Source organism: Paralichthys olivaceus, chromosome 3, assembly GCF_024713975.1.
Source record: "Paralichthys olivaceus isolate ysfri-2021 chromosome 3, ASM2471397v2, whole genome shotgun sequence".
Lineage (NCBI taxonomy): Eukaryota > Metazoa > Chordata > Actinopteri > Pleuronectiformes > Paralichthyidae > Paralichthys > Paralichthys olivaceus.
Window position 1 is genome coordinate 17772842 of NC_091095.1, and position 18479 is coordinate 17791320.

Below are 18479 nucleotides of genomic sequence, written 5' to 3' on the forward strand. Positions count from 1 at the left end.
ACGCATGACAATGGAGCGTCTCGCCGCTGTGCCGGTCCCTGACCCCTGACCCCAACCTCCTGAGAAGATCATTCTTTAATCACTGTTAATTACTATGAACCCCATTCCCCCTGAAGCCCCGGGAAGAAATATGACCCAACAGCCAAGATGAACAGTTTTATTTCCTGAACGTTATTTCACACAAATTGCATCCAAATACCTCCCCCCCCCTTTGTCAGTGCAGGCTAAAATCATCCAAACTCAATTTAAAAGCTTAATGACACTATCAAAACATTCAGATTTACACACTGGCCTTGAAACCAGAGTTAGAGAACGTGACCTTTCTCCAGAGAGAGACTGGAGACGCTCTTTTGTCTGAACGCTGACATGATTTATGGTTGATATCATTCGACTTCCACGTCCAATCAAAAGGGTCTTTTCAAACTTTGGGCAGTCTGGGGTGGCCACCTCGCTTTATGTGCGCAGGGACATTCTTCATTGCACGATAATCGCAAGTACAAGTATGAGAACTTCGGGAGGGCACCAGTTAACAAAATTTACACCTCATATATTTTATGATAGTTGACTGAAATAAAGGATTTAGGATGTTGTGCGTCTGTAGCAGAACTTCATAGGGTCATAGGAAAATAAAAACTGTTGGGACATGTTTGTCACTTAAAACATGTGGTCTCACAGCAACATGATTCCCGGTTCTCGTCTCATTTCAGCCAGGGCCCTAATTTATGGTTTTTCCTGGTACTATGGCTTCCTCCCACAATCCAAAGACATGTTAATTGGAGACTCTAAATTGACTGTGAATGGTTGTTGGCCCTGTGATATGCTGGCGACTTGTCCAGGATGTACTCCACTCGGCCAATGTCACCTGGGATTGGCTCCATTCGGCCTAATGAACTGAAAGGTGATAAGGTTGTCATATCTTTAAAATCACATTGATTATGTGCAAGTCTTGGAGGCCAAGTCAGACAGCCATGGCGGGTTGTGGTTTCCATAGAAACTTGCGTGAGTGTTTACAGGACCCAGACGTGCCCCACGGTCTGCGGCCCGGCCTCGTCTCAGGGGAGCAGCCCAGACGTGACCCCAGTGAGAGCCTCTTTTCATTTAGGGGGGAGAGACGACAGAGATGGGCCTGTCCAGGGCTCCACTCGGCTTTTTAGTTGAAATGGAAAGGAAGCCAACTGCTCTGCAGAGGCGAGCATAAGGAAATGTTCAGGCATAGTTACACCATGAGACGACCAGCTGTATGAAAGAAATGTGTTTTTTTTGAAGACATAAAGGTCTCCAGGCTTTTAAGTAACATCCGTGTTCCTCTCGTTTGGTGGCTGCGTTTTGAGCTGCCTGACAGGGGCCAGACAGGATAATGAGGGAATGTGTGCAGGTTCAAAAGACTGGAACCGAGGTGAATAAGACTAAACAAATGGACACATGAAAGCGTGATAGCCACACAAAAGAAGGCATTTTATCTGTCTTTGTACTGGATGTACATGAAGAAAAAAACTGAATCACATTTTCCTCTCAAAAGAAAAAAAATCACGTCCTTTGTAGCAGTAAAAAAGAAAAAAAAGCAGAGCCAAGCAAACATACAAATCAAACAATTTTTATTTGAAAGGAATCACCACAAATGTCAAATAAAAAAACTGTCTCTGTTCTGCTAGTAAGCGTTCAGCAAATATATAAACAAAATCCAAAACATCAGAATACTGATCAAATTGTTTTTTCATGCTGATAATAAACCACATAACTGCAAAAGGAAAGAAAAGCTAATTCCACAGCAGCACTTGAACTTGAAGTCGTCCCCCAGCCACTTCACTGGGTCTGCACAGTTTGCCATGACGTGTTTGTTAAAGTCTTCAGGGTGAACCACTAATCAATCACAGACACTCATTAGATCATTAATCACAAATAGTTAAGGCTGCTCTGCAATTTAGAAGATGACCCCTTGTGGACAATAAGCGTAAATTAATTCCGATCCCAAAAGTACTGCATATCTAACATTTTGCAGGACACAAGTTGAATATGTTAAAAACACTCAGATGTCACACAGTGCAAAGTAAAGTTATGTGTAAAAAAAAACATAATTTGTGTTTTTTTAAAGAAATATTCTCTGAATAATTTGACACATTCATTACGCAGCGTCTCATATATTTCTAAATATCAATACACACTAAGTTAAGCCCTTCAGAAAGAGGAATCGATAATATTGTTATATCATATAATAGACCTGCTATAGATAAATACATACATCTTTGGGTGTTGCAGTATCTGATTGTGATGCATGGGCACTGTACTCAAACACTTTGGTCTTTATTTAAAGCAGATTGTCATAAATTTTAGTATTGAATTATATATTATATATTTAAATTAAAAGGATGAAACTATTATTATTTGTAAGAATAATATAAACTGTAATTTAGCTTATCCACCACTATAGTCTTACATACAAACATGGAAAGAAAAGATATCTTAAACTTTGTTTTAAGGAAACAATCAATCAAATTCCTGAGATCCACTGATGCCCAGATTTTGAAAGGATCAGTTCACATTTTTTTTCAAACATGTCCATGTGTACAAGTGCAGGTCACTCTAAATGTTCCTCCTATCACACGAGCCCTGAAGAGATCACGTCTTAATGTGACGCCACAGCAGCTCATCAGTCCTCATTACCTACAAGGAGGTTTTCATCTGTGTTTGTTTGTTTGTTTGTGTGTTAGTTAGCAGCATTACGCAAAAACTACTGGACAGATAACCACGGAACTTGGTGGAAGAATGTGATATGGGTCAGGGGGCCAGCTAATTTTCTTTTTCACTTTCTTTCACATTATGAGAGAGGACGCGTTTTTCCACATTTTCATTGATTTCTCAGAAAATAATTCATGGATCGTGATGAATAAAATCAGACATGTTCAGGGGACTGATGTTTATTAGTGTGTGGAATTTAGTGCAGCTCCAAATAAAAATCTGGATCTGGTGAATTTAAATGTGGTTTCATAAATTGAGCCTTGGTGGAAGTATGTGCACTCTACTGAGTGAGTTCTAGGTTTGTGTAAAATCTATTAAATCTTAACAGTATCTTTTGTGCAAAACTTTCTTTGTATTTGATTGAAAATAACTTAATTATTTGAGAGATATCAAATAAACTGGACATCCCCTGTAACTAACGCTGCCTAGGGAAATTTGTATTAAAAACCTCACTTGGTTTGAGTTGGCCATTAGAGTCTCATACTAGCTGAATTTTAGAATGAATCATTATGCTGAATGAATGGATTTTGTCATTTCTAAATTAGAAATGCCTTATAAAGGAATCTTTTCACAGCCGGGACCAATTACAGTGACTACAACCTGAAAAATAATATGCTACTGTCCATTAAGATGTTCAGGCTCATTTCATTATTTCAAACAAGGCCAAGGCTCCAGTGATGTAATGTTTAACTTTGTTTTAATGTGGGGAGACCATGTGGCTGGTTTGGGGCTAAAGGCTAAAACACATGTAAAGTACTGTACTAAAAGGACAGTGTTTCTTCTGGCTGGTGTAAAGAGTCTTTTCCAGTTCCCATCTGCTTTTCATTGTAACATTTATACTAAGACAGTGTAGAGTGTAATTTTACATCTATTTACCAATTTACACGCCAAACCTCAAACACTGGAGGCCGCTTTGAAAGCCAAATATATACGTCCACATTTTTGGGAGAAATTCAGTTGGTCCCACTGTGCTGCTGTGACTAACTTCAATAAAGTCCCAGAACAAAACAAACACATTTCTGATTGTATTTTCTTTTGATTCACATTAAACTAACCAAACAAAAAGCTAAATATCTGTATCAAGTGATGCAGAGAAAAAATTTGCCCAGGAGAGTCCAGCTCTGTGTGATGAGACAAAGAGAGGATGTTCCTCTCTGGGAAGATGGGGACGATCAACCCCACCTCGACATCTTCTGTGTGCGTGTGTGCACATGTGTGTGTGCGTGTGTGCATGTGTGTGTGTGTGTGTGTGTGATTGGAAGATAGCTGTGTGAATGCGACATGGTGGTGCTTACAGTAGACTGCAGCAGTCAGCTATCTGTGCCAGCCATCACTCATCTCTAACTGCCTGAGCGGCTGCCCTCCTTCCTTTTCATCCTGTGGGAAGCCGGCTTTGGGATACTCCTTCATCTCATTGGCCGGCAGGGTTTCTGGAGGGCTATGGCAGGCCGAGCCCAGGTCGCTGATTGGAGAATGCTGTCTGAGGTGGTGCAGAGGAGGGGAGGTGGGCGAGGACCTGTGCTCAGGAGAGCTGCGCTCAGATTTGATGCTGAGGGTCAAGGAGGGCAGATGTGGGGAGGCTGAGGAGCAACACTGAGAAGGGAAGGAGCACCCTCCGCTGGACATCCTGGAAACAGCAAGAAGAAAGACAAAAGAAGTGAAAAAGAGAAAGACTTTGAACAAACACCCACAGTTCTCTCAATACGCCTTATCTACCAGGTCATTTTTAACTGTGCCATTTGAAATTACTTATCAGTTTAAACTAGGACATTTCTAATTCTCACATTTAAACACCAATAAATAGAAAAAACCAGTAGAAACCAAAGAATGTACATGAATGTATGAGTCAATGTAGGAAAACGAACCTAAAATAAAGAACATAACAGTTTGAAATTTTAAAATCCCACAGATTGTACACTCTTGGCAGATACCATGCCATAAGCATTAACGCAGCCAAAATAATTGAAAAATTGAAAAAAACAGAAACGTCCCCAAGCAGCACTGAGGGTTAACACACACAGGCACACAGGTTTCTAAACCACTATTTTTTATTTCACGTGCATATTTTTTATTCTATTTATCTAACTATTTACTTTTTATGTATATATTACATTTTTTTAGGTAGGATTTCTTTTTCTACATTTACATTCACTTTTTATTTTATTTATTTATTACATTTTTACTAAATTTATTTAGGCACTTTTTTTAGGCATTAATATTGTTTGCATTCCAGTAATTGACCCCTGTGGTCGATCATTACTTCATTGTTTCCAGAATAAACAAACTGTTCTTCATCGTTTTGCGTAACACATGTAACGTGGTCAGTGCTGTTTTGTAACTGATGAAGATCTAATCGTACAAATGTTGAACAGCAACAGTGGAGAAAGAAAACATCTTGTGTGTATATTTAACTTTGTGATTGAAAGTACAGTTATTACTACACAGCAGCACCATAGTACATGTTAATATACTGACCCTGGGTTTATATGAGGCCCATGGTGCTCCTGAGGCAGCTGAGCTGTTTGCCAGGGGTTCACTGCTCCTCGCTGTAAACTTACAGAGTGATAAAAACCAGGTTGGCTGTACTCTGGAAACAGAGGAAAGATGAGAGGAATATAAATTCTAGTATTTAAAATAGGAAACAAAATACATTTTTAATATATATTTAATTATATGTATCGATTTCATAAACCAGCATCCTCAAATAAAAGGATATAAAAGCTTCACCTGAATTAACATTTACAGAAATATGTTTATATTTCTTCTTTCTGTAAATATAAATCTAGTATCATCAGCCAATTAGATGATCCCAGCTTAACATAGCCTATAGTTCGCTTCGGTGGCTGGATATAAGTTTTACTTCATGTTTTTTACTGGTGGATTTTGTTTCCTTTGCACAGAGCTGAAATCTCTCCTTGTTTCCAATCTTTATGCTAAGCTATGCTAACTGGCTGCCAGCAGCAGCTTCAGTTTTTACCACACAGACAGGAGTGATATCAATCCTCTGATCTGACTCTGTAACTGTTTCCAAGATTGTTCCGAAAATGTCAAACAGCTCCTTCATGGTTTATTTTTATTAAAGATGTACCAGGGGGCGTTCCAGGGGAGGGAAGGTTGTAGCCTCCCAAACTTTGGCCCAACTTGCCCATGGCCATCATGGAGCTGCCAGTGTGCAGACCCTGGTACAGGAGACCCCTCTGAAGGACAGGCAGAGAGAAACAGTCAAAATGAAACAGACACCTCAGTGTTTACACAGTAGACTATATAAATCTATGATTATTAGAATTATGAAAGGTGTGAGTGAGTGAGAAAAAACTGTGAAACTGCTTGTCCAAGTAATCAGCATGTATCAGTCCAGGAGCACTGCTGCGTACAGTATGTGTCAGATGTCACTGACACCTATTTGATCACACTGAATCAACAGCCACTTACAGCAGAGTTGTGGTTAACACGTGTGGCGCCCATGGCCTGATTAGCAGTGTCTCCCCGCAGGTTCTCGCCGCCCAGGTTCAGAGACGGAGGGCTCTTCATGTCCAGAGCTCGATTCAGGTTGCCGTGGGACAACACGGAGTAGCCGATACCTATGCAGAGAAAGAGAAAAAGAACAAATGAGTGGGAAGTGAAAAGAGATGTGAGCTTGTTTCGTTCACAGAGGAATCATTTACTTTTCTGTTACACTTTCTTCACCTTCCCTCTGTGAAAATAAACTTCCTCTATTCAACTGATATGAGATCTTTATGGGACAATGTGCAGACATCGCTTACAAGTTCATGATCAAATTTGTAATATAGTCTGATGCACTGCTGGCATGACAGAAACCATCTTGAATATATTGTAAACAGTGTCAATTATGAGAAAAACATTCTTCATACATTTAAAATCATAGATTGTCACTAACATCATAGTTTAAATAGAACAAATACATAAGAAGAGGGTAACATGACAGGTGTGCTATGTTCTGAACAGAAACCACAAAACTGGTTACAGCCGCTGTAACAGTGGTGGAGGGCCAGTTTCACTAAACAGACCATGTGTGGATTAGTGCACGCACGCACACACACACACACACACACACACACACACACACACACACACACACACACACACACACACACACACACACACACACACACACACACACACACTTCCTGTGAGTTCACAGCCAGCTGCACGAGGTTGACAGTACATGCGAATTTTATAGCAAGATTATTAAGCAGGAAGGCCACAAGAGTGTGGATGGATTTTCACACTGAGCATCTATTTTAAGGTAGAAAAATGTTCATTGCTCTATGTTTCAAACACACGGTACCAATTTGGGATATTCATTTTTTAAAAGAACAACTATGAGTTGCTTCTACCCTTAGTGCCATTTAATTTAAGAGCAATTTTCCATTCAGCACAGTCTTGATTTAATGTGAGTAATCACCTTTTCATTGTCAAAAAATTTCATTTTGCAATGAAACAGTTTTATTGACCCAGAATAACTAAGAGGTTAAACATTGGTATTATGACTGAGTATAAACTACATGAATAAATTAAAACTCTCATATTAGTAGATATATATTTCTACATGGAATATTGAGATATATTGCTTTTAATTTACATTTATATGGTATTATTATCATTTCCACCAGCAGCCTGTTGTACAAAAGAGAAGGAGAGCTACGATTAAAGACAGATACAGACATGCAAAAGGTCAAAGTTAAGCCAAGAAAACAACATGAGTTGGTTTTCTATAGCCACAAATGCAAAACACAAGATTGTGCCATTGAGACTTAACAGCTCTGTGCTGAAGGAGCTCAGACAGCTCTGTCCATCCACAAGGATATGAGTAACAAGGAAAAGTAACCAGCTATGGAGGTCCAGGGGCCGTAAAAGCCCAAATTTGGTGCCTCTGGTACAACTGTTTCTTCATATACACCAATCTTGATTACATATTGCATATTTCAATGAGTTTTCTACATGAATACTGAAATGAAGTGTCTACATGAATTAGTTTAGGAATTAGAAAATTAAGAATAAACATTCATTGCAGGCCAGAGAAAACATCAAAAGGGCTGTATCTGGCCCACGGGCCACAGTTGATTAGGCCTGCCATATACAGTAATACCATCTCTTGAGCACACTTTATAAATATAATGATTCCCAGCGTTTCACAGGACCAGCCGAGTTAAACTCACCTGAGTGTGGAGACATGAACGCGGTTTGTGCGTGTGAAGCAGCAGGGCTGGAAGAGCCTGGTCTGGAGCCGACAGATTTAAAACCAGAGGGTCTGTGCGACGCCACGCTGGATCCAGAGCAGTTGGGGAAGCCGTTCTCACAGCCTGCAGACACCAGGAACTGGGCCTCGGGGGAGAGCAGTGAAGGAGCCTGAAGTAAAGGCAAAAACAACAGTACAGTAGCATGAGAGTTGTGAGCAAGTCAGGTACATTTATGGAGAAAAAGTTGTGAAATAATAACATGAAATGATGTAACTGCTTCAGTTTTAGCTTAGGTCAACTTGGCGTTCTTGGTTGTCTGTGTGCTCATGCTTGTGTACATGTGTGGAAGTGTGTGTGGACTGACGTAGAAGCGCTGGCGTGCCACAGAGAGATCCATGCCCTCGCTGAGAGGATATTTTTCTGCAGCCACCTGCACGCTCTCCTCAGTGTCGAGCTCTGAGGCGTCAAGACCGAGGCCTTTCCTGCGCAGAGTCTGATGCAGAATAGAAAGTGAACAATGGAAAAAGATGCACAGTGAAAGCAGGAAGGTTCAGAAAAGTGAGACTGGTATATGAGGGTTTCATTCCGAAATAAAACACTGTTTACATTCATCTTTGTAAAAGTTGTCTCTTGATTTCATGTCTATGCTTCCTTTTAGAAAATGAATTATGTTAACTGTTAACTTCATCACTCCGTCCCACTTTCTTTCCTTTAATAGCAGCCTGTAGAGTACCTCCAGTATGTCTGTGTTGGTGCGGCTCTCGTGCGGCTCGCTGTACTCCGTGTACTTCAGCAGCACCTTGTCCATGTCTGTGCTGGCGTACTGGAACAGGCGGTTGGTGCTGTTGAAGATGATGAGGGCGATCTCACAGTCGCACAGCACGCTCAGCTCGTACGCCTTCTTCATCAGACCGAACTTACGCTTGGTGAAGGTCACCTGACACACAAAAAACACAACTAGGGTTGAGTCTTACCTTAAACTTTAGCTGATTACTGCTGAAGTCTAAAATCTAAAACCAGGTTTATCATCTTCCTCAATATTGCTGCATGAATGAGTTGGGATAAAACAACTTGAATCAAAATGTGTTGTGGCAGAATTTACAGAAGCAAAACTATTATAATCTTGAGTAGTAAAACAAATCAGATAGAGATATATTGATCGATATAAATATAGAGCATAAAAATTGATTGTTTATTAAGATGTCGCTTTCAAACCCTTATCACAATGAAATTTAATTGAGGGTCGATATTTATAGTTTAACCATAAACATTATCAGAAATAAAAAGAGAAAACTAATATATACAATTTGAATTACGGAAGTAGACATATTTTTTGTAAAATGTGAAAATAAATGCAAAACATTTCTGTTCATTCTGTAAAATAAAAGTTTTCATAGCTACACATATTGTCAAACATGAACCCAAATATCCATAAGTCTGTGAAAACTAATTTCGGCTGATTTCCCTCAGCCAACTGAACAACTGGTCAGGCTCTAATCTTGACCAAACATGAATGTGCCTCAACAACTACAACAACTACAGCCATACAAACTACAGATCAATGATTACAGATGGTTAAAAATACTACTAAGGGGAAAATAAAATATGATATTAATTTATATTATAATAAAATAATTAACACAAAAATCCAAACTGATCACATGTAAATACAAACAGTGTTGACATTTTTATACAGAATATATAATAAAATCCCACGTTTGTCCCAAGTGAAAGTTTTACAACATGTGCAACAAACCACACAGTCTACCCTCAAACCCCCGATCCAGATAAGGAAAAACTCCCAAAACAAAATAAAAAGACTAAACAAAGCTTATCACTGAGAAAACACATTCTGTCACAAAAAGCAGATACAAGAAACAAACTGTATTTGCCAGCACTCTAAAATATGATTTAATACATATTTCTTGTCGTCCACACTTATTCATATTTCTCCAACACAACGTCAGTTTATCAGTCTACAAAGTGAGAAAAGAAGCTAAGTTAAGATTTAACCATGATCCTACTACCGTCACATTCCAGATGCCATAATGTGATGTCTCCTCATACTTTACTGTGTCATTCCTGTCCAAAGGAGCTATGGCTCTGCTTCACAATGCAGACAACTAATTCAATCTATTTACATCCACAGCGTGATCCCAGCTCTACTGCATACCCTGCACATTCGCACGAACAGTATGCTGCTGTACTGACTAATGCATGTCAGTACTTGCAGTATCTCCCTACACTACTCTTACTATCTTAAACTCTATGAAATGTCAGAACTTAGTCGACAGTACTCCAGAGCATGAGGTGATCTTCAAATGTCTTGTTGTGTACAACCAAAAATCTAATGCCAGAAGATTTTCAGTAATATAGAAAAGAGAAAAAGCAGCAAATCCTCATATTAAATAAAATAGATTGTCAGAATAGTTGCTAAATAATTTACTGACCATAAACTAATTGATTCATTAATTCAGTTGTGATCACTGGATGAGGTATCTCTATACAAATGTCCCTTTATATACTTTATATTATACATGTGTACAGAAGGGTTCTGGTTTATATCATTTTATAAAGTATAAATGAACACCCACCTGTCTATTCCTCTGGTCCAGAATACGAGAAATCTGTATTTTCTTTCTTCCCATTCTTTCTGTCGTCTGTGACTCTGACACCTGTGAGAGAAAACACGTTATCGAATCAGAATAAAATGTTTGTGTTATTGGTATTAATGCTGCTGCAGTGGGAATTTAAGAAACACGATATTAAACATTAATATTTACAACGATCTCTAGTTCGAGAAAAATAAAAGGTGGGTGTGACAAACGTGTTCATTTTCAGTTGTCACTAAATGTTTGGTCACTGGATCTGAGCTGTTCATCAAAGTATGAATCTGTGTTTTTTTCAGTGGCAGCTTTAATGTTCAATAACTTCACACTCATATAATTATGGTGGGAAAATGTCATCCATTTGGTTGTGACTTGTCTCCCTTCCCCCCCGGTAAGAGTAGGGTGTTTATTTTTACCACCATGAGGCGATGCAGTCTAAAGTTAGAGCGGCCCTCGCAGGACCAGCAGTCCACGCAGTCTAACACCCCCACAGTCTGGGTTACCCCCGGGCCAGCAGCAGCAGTGCTCGGCTGCACCGCGTGGCCCCAAGAGACAGGGTTAAAAATACAGTCGGCAGCTCCTTTTAAAGGTTCAGCAGGCAATAGCTGAAACCAAACAGTCGCAGGAAAACGGTGTGTTTTTGAAAGATGGCCGATGCTAAAAGCCACCCACTCCTCTCTCATGAGCGGCCAGGTCAGGGGAAAAAAAGAGCAGGGTTTGGATTCGGAAGGGCAGGAGGAAGAAATGTGGATGGATTGTGGTTAGTCTGAGAATGTCCATTTTTGAAAGTCACACCCGCTGTTTATCTGTTTTTCTTGGTCTAGAAAACCCCCGCTCCCGCCCCTGCCCCTATAGAACCATATAGAGCAGCACACTGGAGCAACGTGAGGATTTTTTTATTCAGTCTTTGCATCATGGGAGACAGCCATAAAACGACTGCTCCAACACCATACAGCCCAAAATCCAACTGTACTTCATTATGTATGAGTTATCTCCATTTTACACTCAATATTGGACATGAAGTGGCGGTCTGACTCCTCTGACAGGACAGGACAGTACGTCTCCAAAGCCCCAAAGGACTTTTCACTGGTTTTTCCCCTCAATACTTGCCACATATTGGACTTCTCTATATTTAGTTCCCTGTCCCTCCTGATGGTGCCTGAGCGGATATGGCGTGCGTGTTCCCACGACCCCCCGAGTGCCCGCCGCCCCTCAACGTAAGCTTGGCACACAAGCATGTAGGGCATTTCTGCAGGAATCCACCTCTTTGCTGTCATTATTACCTTATAAAGTCCTATGATATCCGCAGAGACAAGACACACCTCAACAACTTACAGTGTGCGACATGCTCATCCCTGCCGCTGCCCCTGTGGTAAAACACATACAAAAACACTGCGGACGAATGGCTCTCGCTTCATTATTCATCTATTGATCAACTCGACTACCACAAAGCTCTGATCTCACAGCAGATCGAGCAGCTCTGGTACAGAAGTGAGACAATTCAACCTCACATTAAAGCATGTTCATGGTGAGAGGAGAGGGAAGTGGGACGTATGTATTCTAAACAAGGCCAGAAAGATCTCTATCAGAAGGTTCCTCTCGTCTCAGATACGAACAAAGAACAAATATCACCATCACAGCTCTAGAACACACAACTTATGTGAATAAATATAGCAACACCTCCAGTCGAACAGTGAACAGGTTGCTACAGAATTCTATGTGGTTAGGTTGGTTTGACGAAAGTAGAAGAAGAAGACTTGCAGTGCCTCACACCTCAGATAATTCTGGATGTTTTCCCAAAACAACAACTGTCATTTCATGTCCATAAAAGCACCAGAACTTGAACCATCCTCTTTACGTGTTCATCACTGCTGAAAAAAGGTGGTAAGAAAGGAAAGGCCGATATTTTTTAAACCTCTAAATGTCATCAACTAGTCCCAGAAGTCCTATGAAAAGATATGAATGCAGCAGAGTCACTGTTTGTCCTGTAATAGTGCAATAATTACACACACATACACACACACACACACTTGCCCCTGAGTCTTGTCGCTTCTATGGGGAAAGATGTCACAGACCTTCCCAGAGGCCAGACAGTGGAAAAACCTGAGCGCAGACACAGGGAAGGCACCTGCAGCCGTGCTCTCTGACATATACCCAGGGAGCCTCCATCTTATCAACAACAAACAATTACACCAGGTTTGATCGGTTGTTGTGACGACATGTTTTTTCTTGCTGCACTGAACTGTGCATGCATGAATGAGAAGGGGAAAAGAAGTAGGGCATTCGTAGAGTATTGGGGGTTCTGCTTAGGTGGTTTTCTTTCCATGAGTCATTTAGAGAATGAGATGTTTCAGAAACATGGTAAACAAGTGAACGCACATTAGCCAAAGAAGCAAACCGTTTATTCTGATGAAAAGTGCATTTAATTAATCATATTCCCAAAAAAAATATCATGTCTGGATTAATCTGTTGTTGGTGTTGCCCAACTGCTGTGATATATCATTTTACATTCCTTTCAATCATTCAGGGGTTGAATATAAACTCAATCACAGTTGCCCCCTCTGTGACTGTTGCATTCAGCAGGCCTCCAAACCAGCAGCCTCCTTCTCACTGTTTGATTCATTTTAGTCAAACGCCTTGAGTAAAATATGAAACCAGACCCATAGCTGCCTCCAAAAATAGAAGACGGAACCACATTTGCATGAACCAAGACATAACTCATCCAAAACTCAAGTTGAAAAGATTGATGGAAAATTATAACTTTGAAATTAATGGTTAGAAACAAACCTGACGTGCATTTTAAGAGGAGAAAAACAATTGTACAGCTGATTATTCCTTCAAGATTTATCTCACTCATCACTTCAGGCCATGGCAGAGGTTTCTTCAAACCGCGAACATGTTAACTTATATAATGTCATGTTTATGTCAAAGGACAATTTGCCCTATTCAGGATCAATGAATAAATGTGTGTGTGTGTGTGTGCGGGGCACATCTTCAGGGGTCACCCGGTTCATGTGCTTGCCGGGCCTTCGCAGTAAAATGGTGAGGAAATATTTGTCTAATTTTAACAGGAGATAATTGAATTGCCTCGATATTTTTTGATAGAGCCAGAATAGCATTAGAACATGCAGGCATGAACAAGCCGAACATCTGATCTGTCCACGAATAGAGAAAAATGCCTTTGTATAAAGTTGCTCTTGAGATCTGTCGGACTCACAATGGAGACACACCTTTGTGACAGCTGATGGACGGACACTTATTTTGGTGGTGGATGTTAAACTGCCTGAAAAAAGATTCAAACCAACAGTCTCATGATCACCACTTTGATGAATGTATATTTTGAATGTGGCTGAGCCATGAAATTATTATGGACGAGGCAATATCCATCCATCTATCTGTCTGTCTGTCTGTCTGTCTGTCTATCTATCTATCTATCTATCTATCTATCTATCTATCTATCTATCTATCTATCTATCTATCTATCTATCTATCTATCTATCTATCTATCCATCTATCTATCTATCTATCTGTCTATCTATCTATCTATCTATCTGTCTATCTATCTATCTATCTATCCATACATCTATCTATCCATCTATTTATCAATCTGTCTATCTATCTATCTATCTATCTATCTATCTATCTATCTATCTATCTATCTATCTATCTATCTATCTATCTATCTATCTATCTATCTATCCATATATCTATCTATCCATCTATCTATCAATCTGTCTATCTATCTATCTATCCATCTATCTATCTATCTTTCCATATATGTTTCTAGCTGTCTATCTATCTATCTATCCATATATGTTTCTATCTATCTGTCTATCTATCTATCTATCTATCTATCCATCTATCTATCTATGTTTCTATCTATCTATGTTTCTATTTATCTATCTATCTGTCTATCTATGTTTCTATTTATCTATTTATCTATCTATCTATCTCAAAGGATAAACGTGGAACAGTTTGAGCTGCAGTCGAACAGTGAGCTAAAACTAAATACAGCATAAATACATAAAATGTTGGCAGAGAATTAGGCCAAACAAATTGGCGACGTCATCCAAAACAGAGCGTGTAAGAATAGCCTGTCTGGCCACGAGTTGCCAAGCATCCCTGTCTAATATAGCCTCATCCATAGGCGGCTGTCAATACCGCTGCAACAGGTACTGCTGTCACAGCTGCTGCCTCGTGGATCTGAACACACAGGAAACTACATTCAACAACCAGACACGTTGAGACAGGAACATTTCAAATGAAAATCAGAGCATCTTCTCTCACCTGTTCCTCGAGCTTCTCCTTCTCTGTTTCCTTCTGGGTTCTCAAGATCAACACCAACCGATCGGTCAAACGGGAAAGGGAGCGAGAGATAAAACAAGAGGAGGCATAGATGGAGGAGAACGAGTCCCGTGCGGAGCTGCGGTCCCGTGCTGATGGACAGATATCCACCTGGTGCAGCAGCAGTAGTAGTAAGCGGATGGTTGAGGGGAGCTGCTCTCTAACAGCTGGCTGCTACAGCCCGCCTCCCCTGTCAGCACAGCCCGCCCTCAGAGCCCTGCCATTGGACACATCCTCCGACCTCCAGCCTCCATTCAAACGCTCACTCACAGGCTGTCAGCAAGTTGACTGCAGGAGTTCCTCTACCTTTATTGAATCACTTGATTTTATTATGACTGACACACATTGTTTCAAAGGGATGGTGAAAATGAATTAATTATCTGCTCATGCCTTTGCAGATGGAGGGGTGGGTGAAGTGTTTGAGTCCCCAAGTGTCCGTAAGTCCCCACATTCAAATTTGTCCTAAAACGTTGTTATGTTTTTAGCCTAAATGTCCCAAAAGAGTTTTTTGTGGACTCAAACATTTCACCCACCCCTCCATCGGCATAGTGGTGAGTACGTGCGTTTTCATTTTTGGGTGAACTACCCCTTTAATAGAAACCACTTAAAGCTCCCTCTGAACTTTATTGAAGGATCCTGCTTCACATTCTCAAAACCAAAACTTCTAAATAATGTTTTCCTTTCAATACAAAATAACTGTATTAATTCTTCAGGCTATTTGGTTTGGGGCAATTAAAAGAAGACCAAACAAACAAGAGGGTTAACATGATCTGACAAACATCCAGTACCACACTAAAACTACAACACAATAAAGAGCTGTTGAGTTGTCTGTTCAAAGTGATCCGACATAGAAAAATAAAATAAAATGACAGATGGGTGTTTGAGAGTGTTTTTTTCTTTCTGTAATGCCTTGTTCCTCATTTGGATGGCTTCTGGAATGACTATAGGCCATCACACTTATTACAATAATGACTTAGGAGAATTACAGTTTTTCTCAGTCGCTTTGGTACATTTCTCAGATCAGAATTGAAATTCTCAAAACTGTTTGTTCAATCTTCACATCGTTGTGTCACTTCCTACAGCACTGCATGTACAGTTTTCCCTGAGGAGATTGTCCTATGTTCACATTACTTTTGTTTTTTTCTTTGTGCTATGCAGTACTGTCTTTTCCTTTCTGTATTGCAGTAACATGGTCTGTCAACAAATTACAGTACAAACAGTAAAAGCTCCCACATTCACTAAGGTGTAACTTCCAATTTACAATAATTGTCTTCAAAACTTTAGCCATAGTTTACATCAGAACATCCCTCCAGAGTACACTGTTATATTGACAACATGGCTAAGCAATTTGATTGTCTTATCCGTACACAATGACACAAGGACTTGTCATTCTGATGGCACTGACATGTTCATTGACACAAATATTTACTTTTGAGAGATGAACTAAGGATTTTGAGCAAGAGACTGTCTTTTGCAGGTAATCCATGGTGCTTTGCTTTTTGTACGAATTGTTTTGAGAAATGCACTTACTGTTTTGCAAATGTCGAGGATGATTCGAGAAATGTTGTGAGGATTTATTTTCCTTTGACTGAGTGTGTAAAGCCATAGTCTTTTTGCCCATTAACATTTACATGAAATTATGATAACAACTTTTCAATACAAGGAAGAAATTGCTTTACAACAAACGCAATCAGACCAAAAAATATATTAATTCTTATTATAAAGATACAGATAATAAAAGAAATAGACATAACATAATAAAAGCTTTTTTAATAAAGATGTGTCTTGAGAAGTGTGAGCCTGATCAACACAGGCTTCATGAGTTGATTTCGACATTTACGCCCAAAGAGGTTAAACTATGCGCAAAAGCATAAGTAAATACATAACATGCAGGAAAACAAACAGAATGTTGCGCAGCATATTTTAGATTTTCTCATTTACCAACCTGCTAACAATCCCATGACCCTTTCAGTAAATGTCACAACCTCTGTCAAGGTCCAGACCTCTAGGTTACAACCACTTCCTTATGAAGAGTAGGCAGGAATGCAGTATCATTTAATTCACATTCTGCAGTGATAATATTCATGTAAATTCATTTAAGAATAGGAATTTTAGTATTTAAAGGAAATATATTATTGCAGTTAAAATGCAGCCTCGTTTCAAACAAACATTTTATAGTTTCTGAGAATAAAACCTCTCAGTCACTTTGTGTACATTAGGGGTTATTATATAATGGTGGTATATAACGGCCATAAGAAGGAGGTTAATGCCAGTTGGCAAGAGTTGACTCTGCTGAAGTGTCCTTGGGCAATTTACTGATTCCCCGCAGATTAATTAGGTGTCGTATATATCTTTATGTGCTGTGACTCAGTGTGTGAGCCGGTCATGTCACAGCTTCTCCACATCATGGCTGAATTCTGCTGTTATTTTCAGAAATTGCACAAAATGGATTTTTAACTGAAGTGAATTGTAATTGTGTGTCCACAGCTGAACATGCAGGCCTATATGGGTTGAACTAAATTACAGGAGCGCCTAACAATAGCTCATAACAACAAGTTACATGAGTTACCAAAGATGGCAACTCTGATATTCTCAACATGAGCTTCACAAACAAAGTATTTGTGGCAAGGCTGTCAGAAACATGCACACCAGTTATCCCGGTTTCAGAAACCTGGATATGTATTTCCTGTGCTGCTCTGATAGAGGATACATTTGGAATTCAAACACCTTAACTAGGATTCTGAACCATCTGTTTTTCTGTGTTTTTAATGTAAATTAAAATCATCATATATAAATAAAATTGAGTAATCTTGTTCTTATTATCATTATCTCACAGTGGCAGAGATGGTGAGAAATCTAGACAAACCTGCAGATGCATGATCAGAAACCTGGATTCTGTAACATGAGTATGAATAATGCAGATTTGTCATGTTTCATGTAAACACCTTATCCAGAATAAAATCCAAAACACCCTGTGTAAGAACTGTAAAACAAATCCACATGTAGCACACGCTGTTACTGTTCCTGTGTGTTACCAGGTGTACTTCTCAGATACAGTGAATAGGGAATAAAGTGATCAAACACAAAGCTATGGGACACTGATGGAAAGCAGCATGCACTCAGCTTAAAAAAAGATATATTTAGAGGTAATAACCCAATGAGCTGCATTATTGACTATTTTTGGGATGTGACAAGATGTACTCCTAAAAATAATAGGGTGACAAATTATTAGCGCAGATCGTCTGTGGAAGTGTGGACAACAACTCTATTTCTCTCTCTCACACACACACTGATGGGAGCAGATGCAGCAGTCTCACGGAGCCACACACACGGTTCGTGATCCCCAGAGGTTATCTCGAACTGTGAATCTGATGCAATAGTTAGTAACATCCCTGCAGACCGCCTCAGCCTATACCTCCAGGATTCATCTGCATGGGCCACATGAAGCCGACAGAGGATAGATCAAACCCCCAGCAGCTAATCACCTGTAGCTACGGGGAAACGGTCGTTTCTTCAGTGTGATGTTTATGCACATACGCATTTATTCTTAGCACTGTAAGAGATCTGTCAATCCAGGGACTGGAGGCTG

The 18479-nt window shown here is 39.7% G+C and overlaps 1 protein-coding gene across 1 annotated transcript; it reads right to left on the reverse strand.

Annotated features, from left to right (window-relative positions):
- Positions 1-1427: 1427 nt before the first annotated feature.
- Positions 1428-15164, reverse strand: mef2b (myocyte enhancer factor 2b). Its single transcript, XM_020081090.2, has 9 exons — positions 14834-15164; positions 10532-10612; positions 8671-8874; positions 8302-8430; positions 7917-8106; positions 6169-6317; positions 5825-5933; positions 5212-5323; positions 1428-4363 (listed from the first exon to the last, which is right to left on the reverse strand). The coding sequence occupies exons 2-9, from the start codon at positions 10583-10585 to the stop codon at positions 4051-4053; spliced, it is 1260 nt and encodes a 419-aa protein (XP_019936649.1). The 5' UTR covers positions 10586-10612; positions 14834-15164; the 3' UTR covers positions 1428-4050.
- Between the last annotated feature and the right edge of the window lie 3315 nt (positions 15165-18479).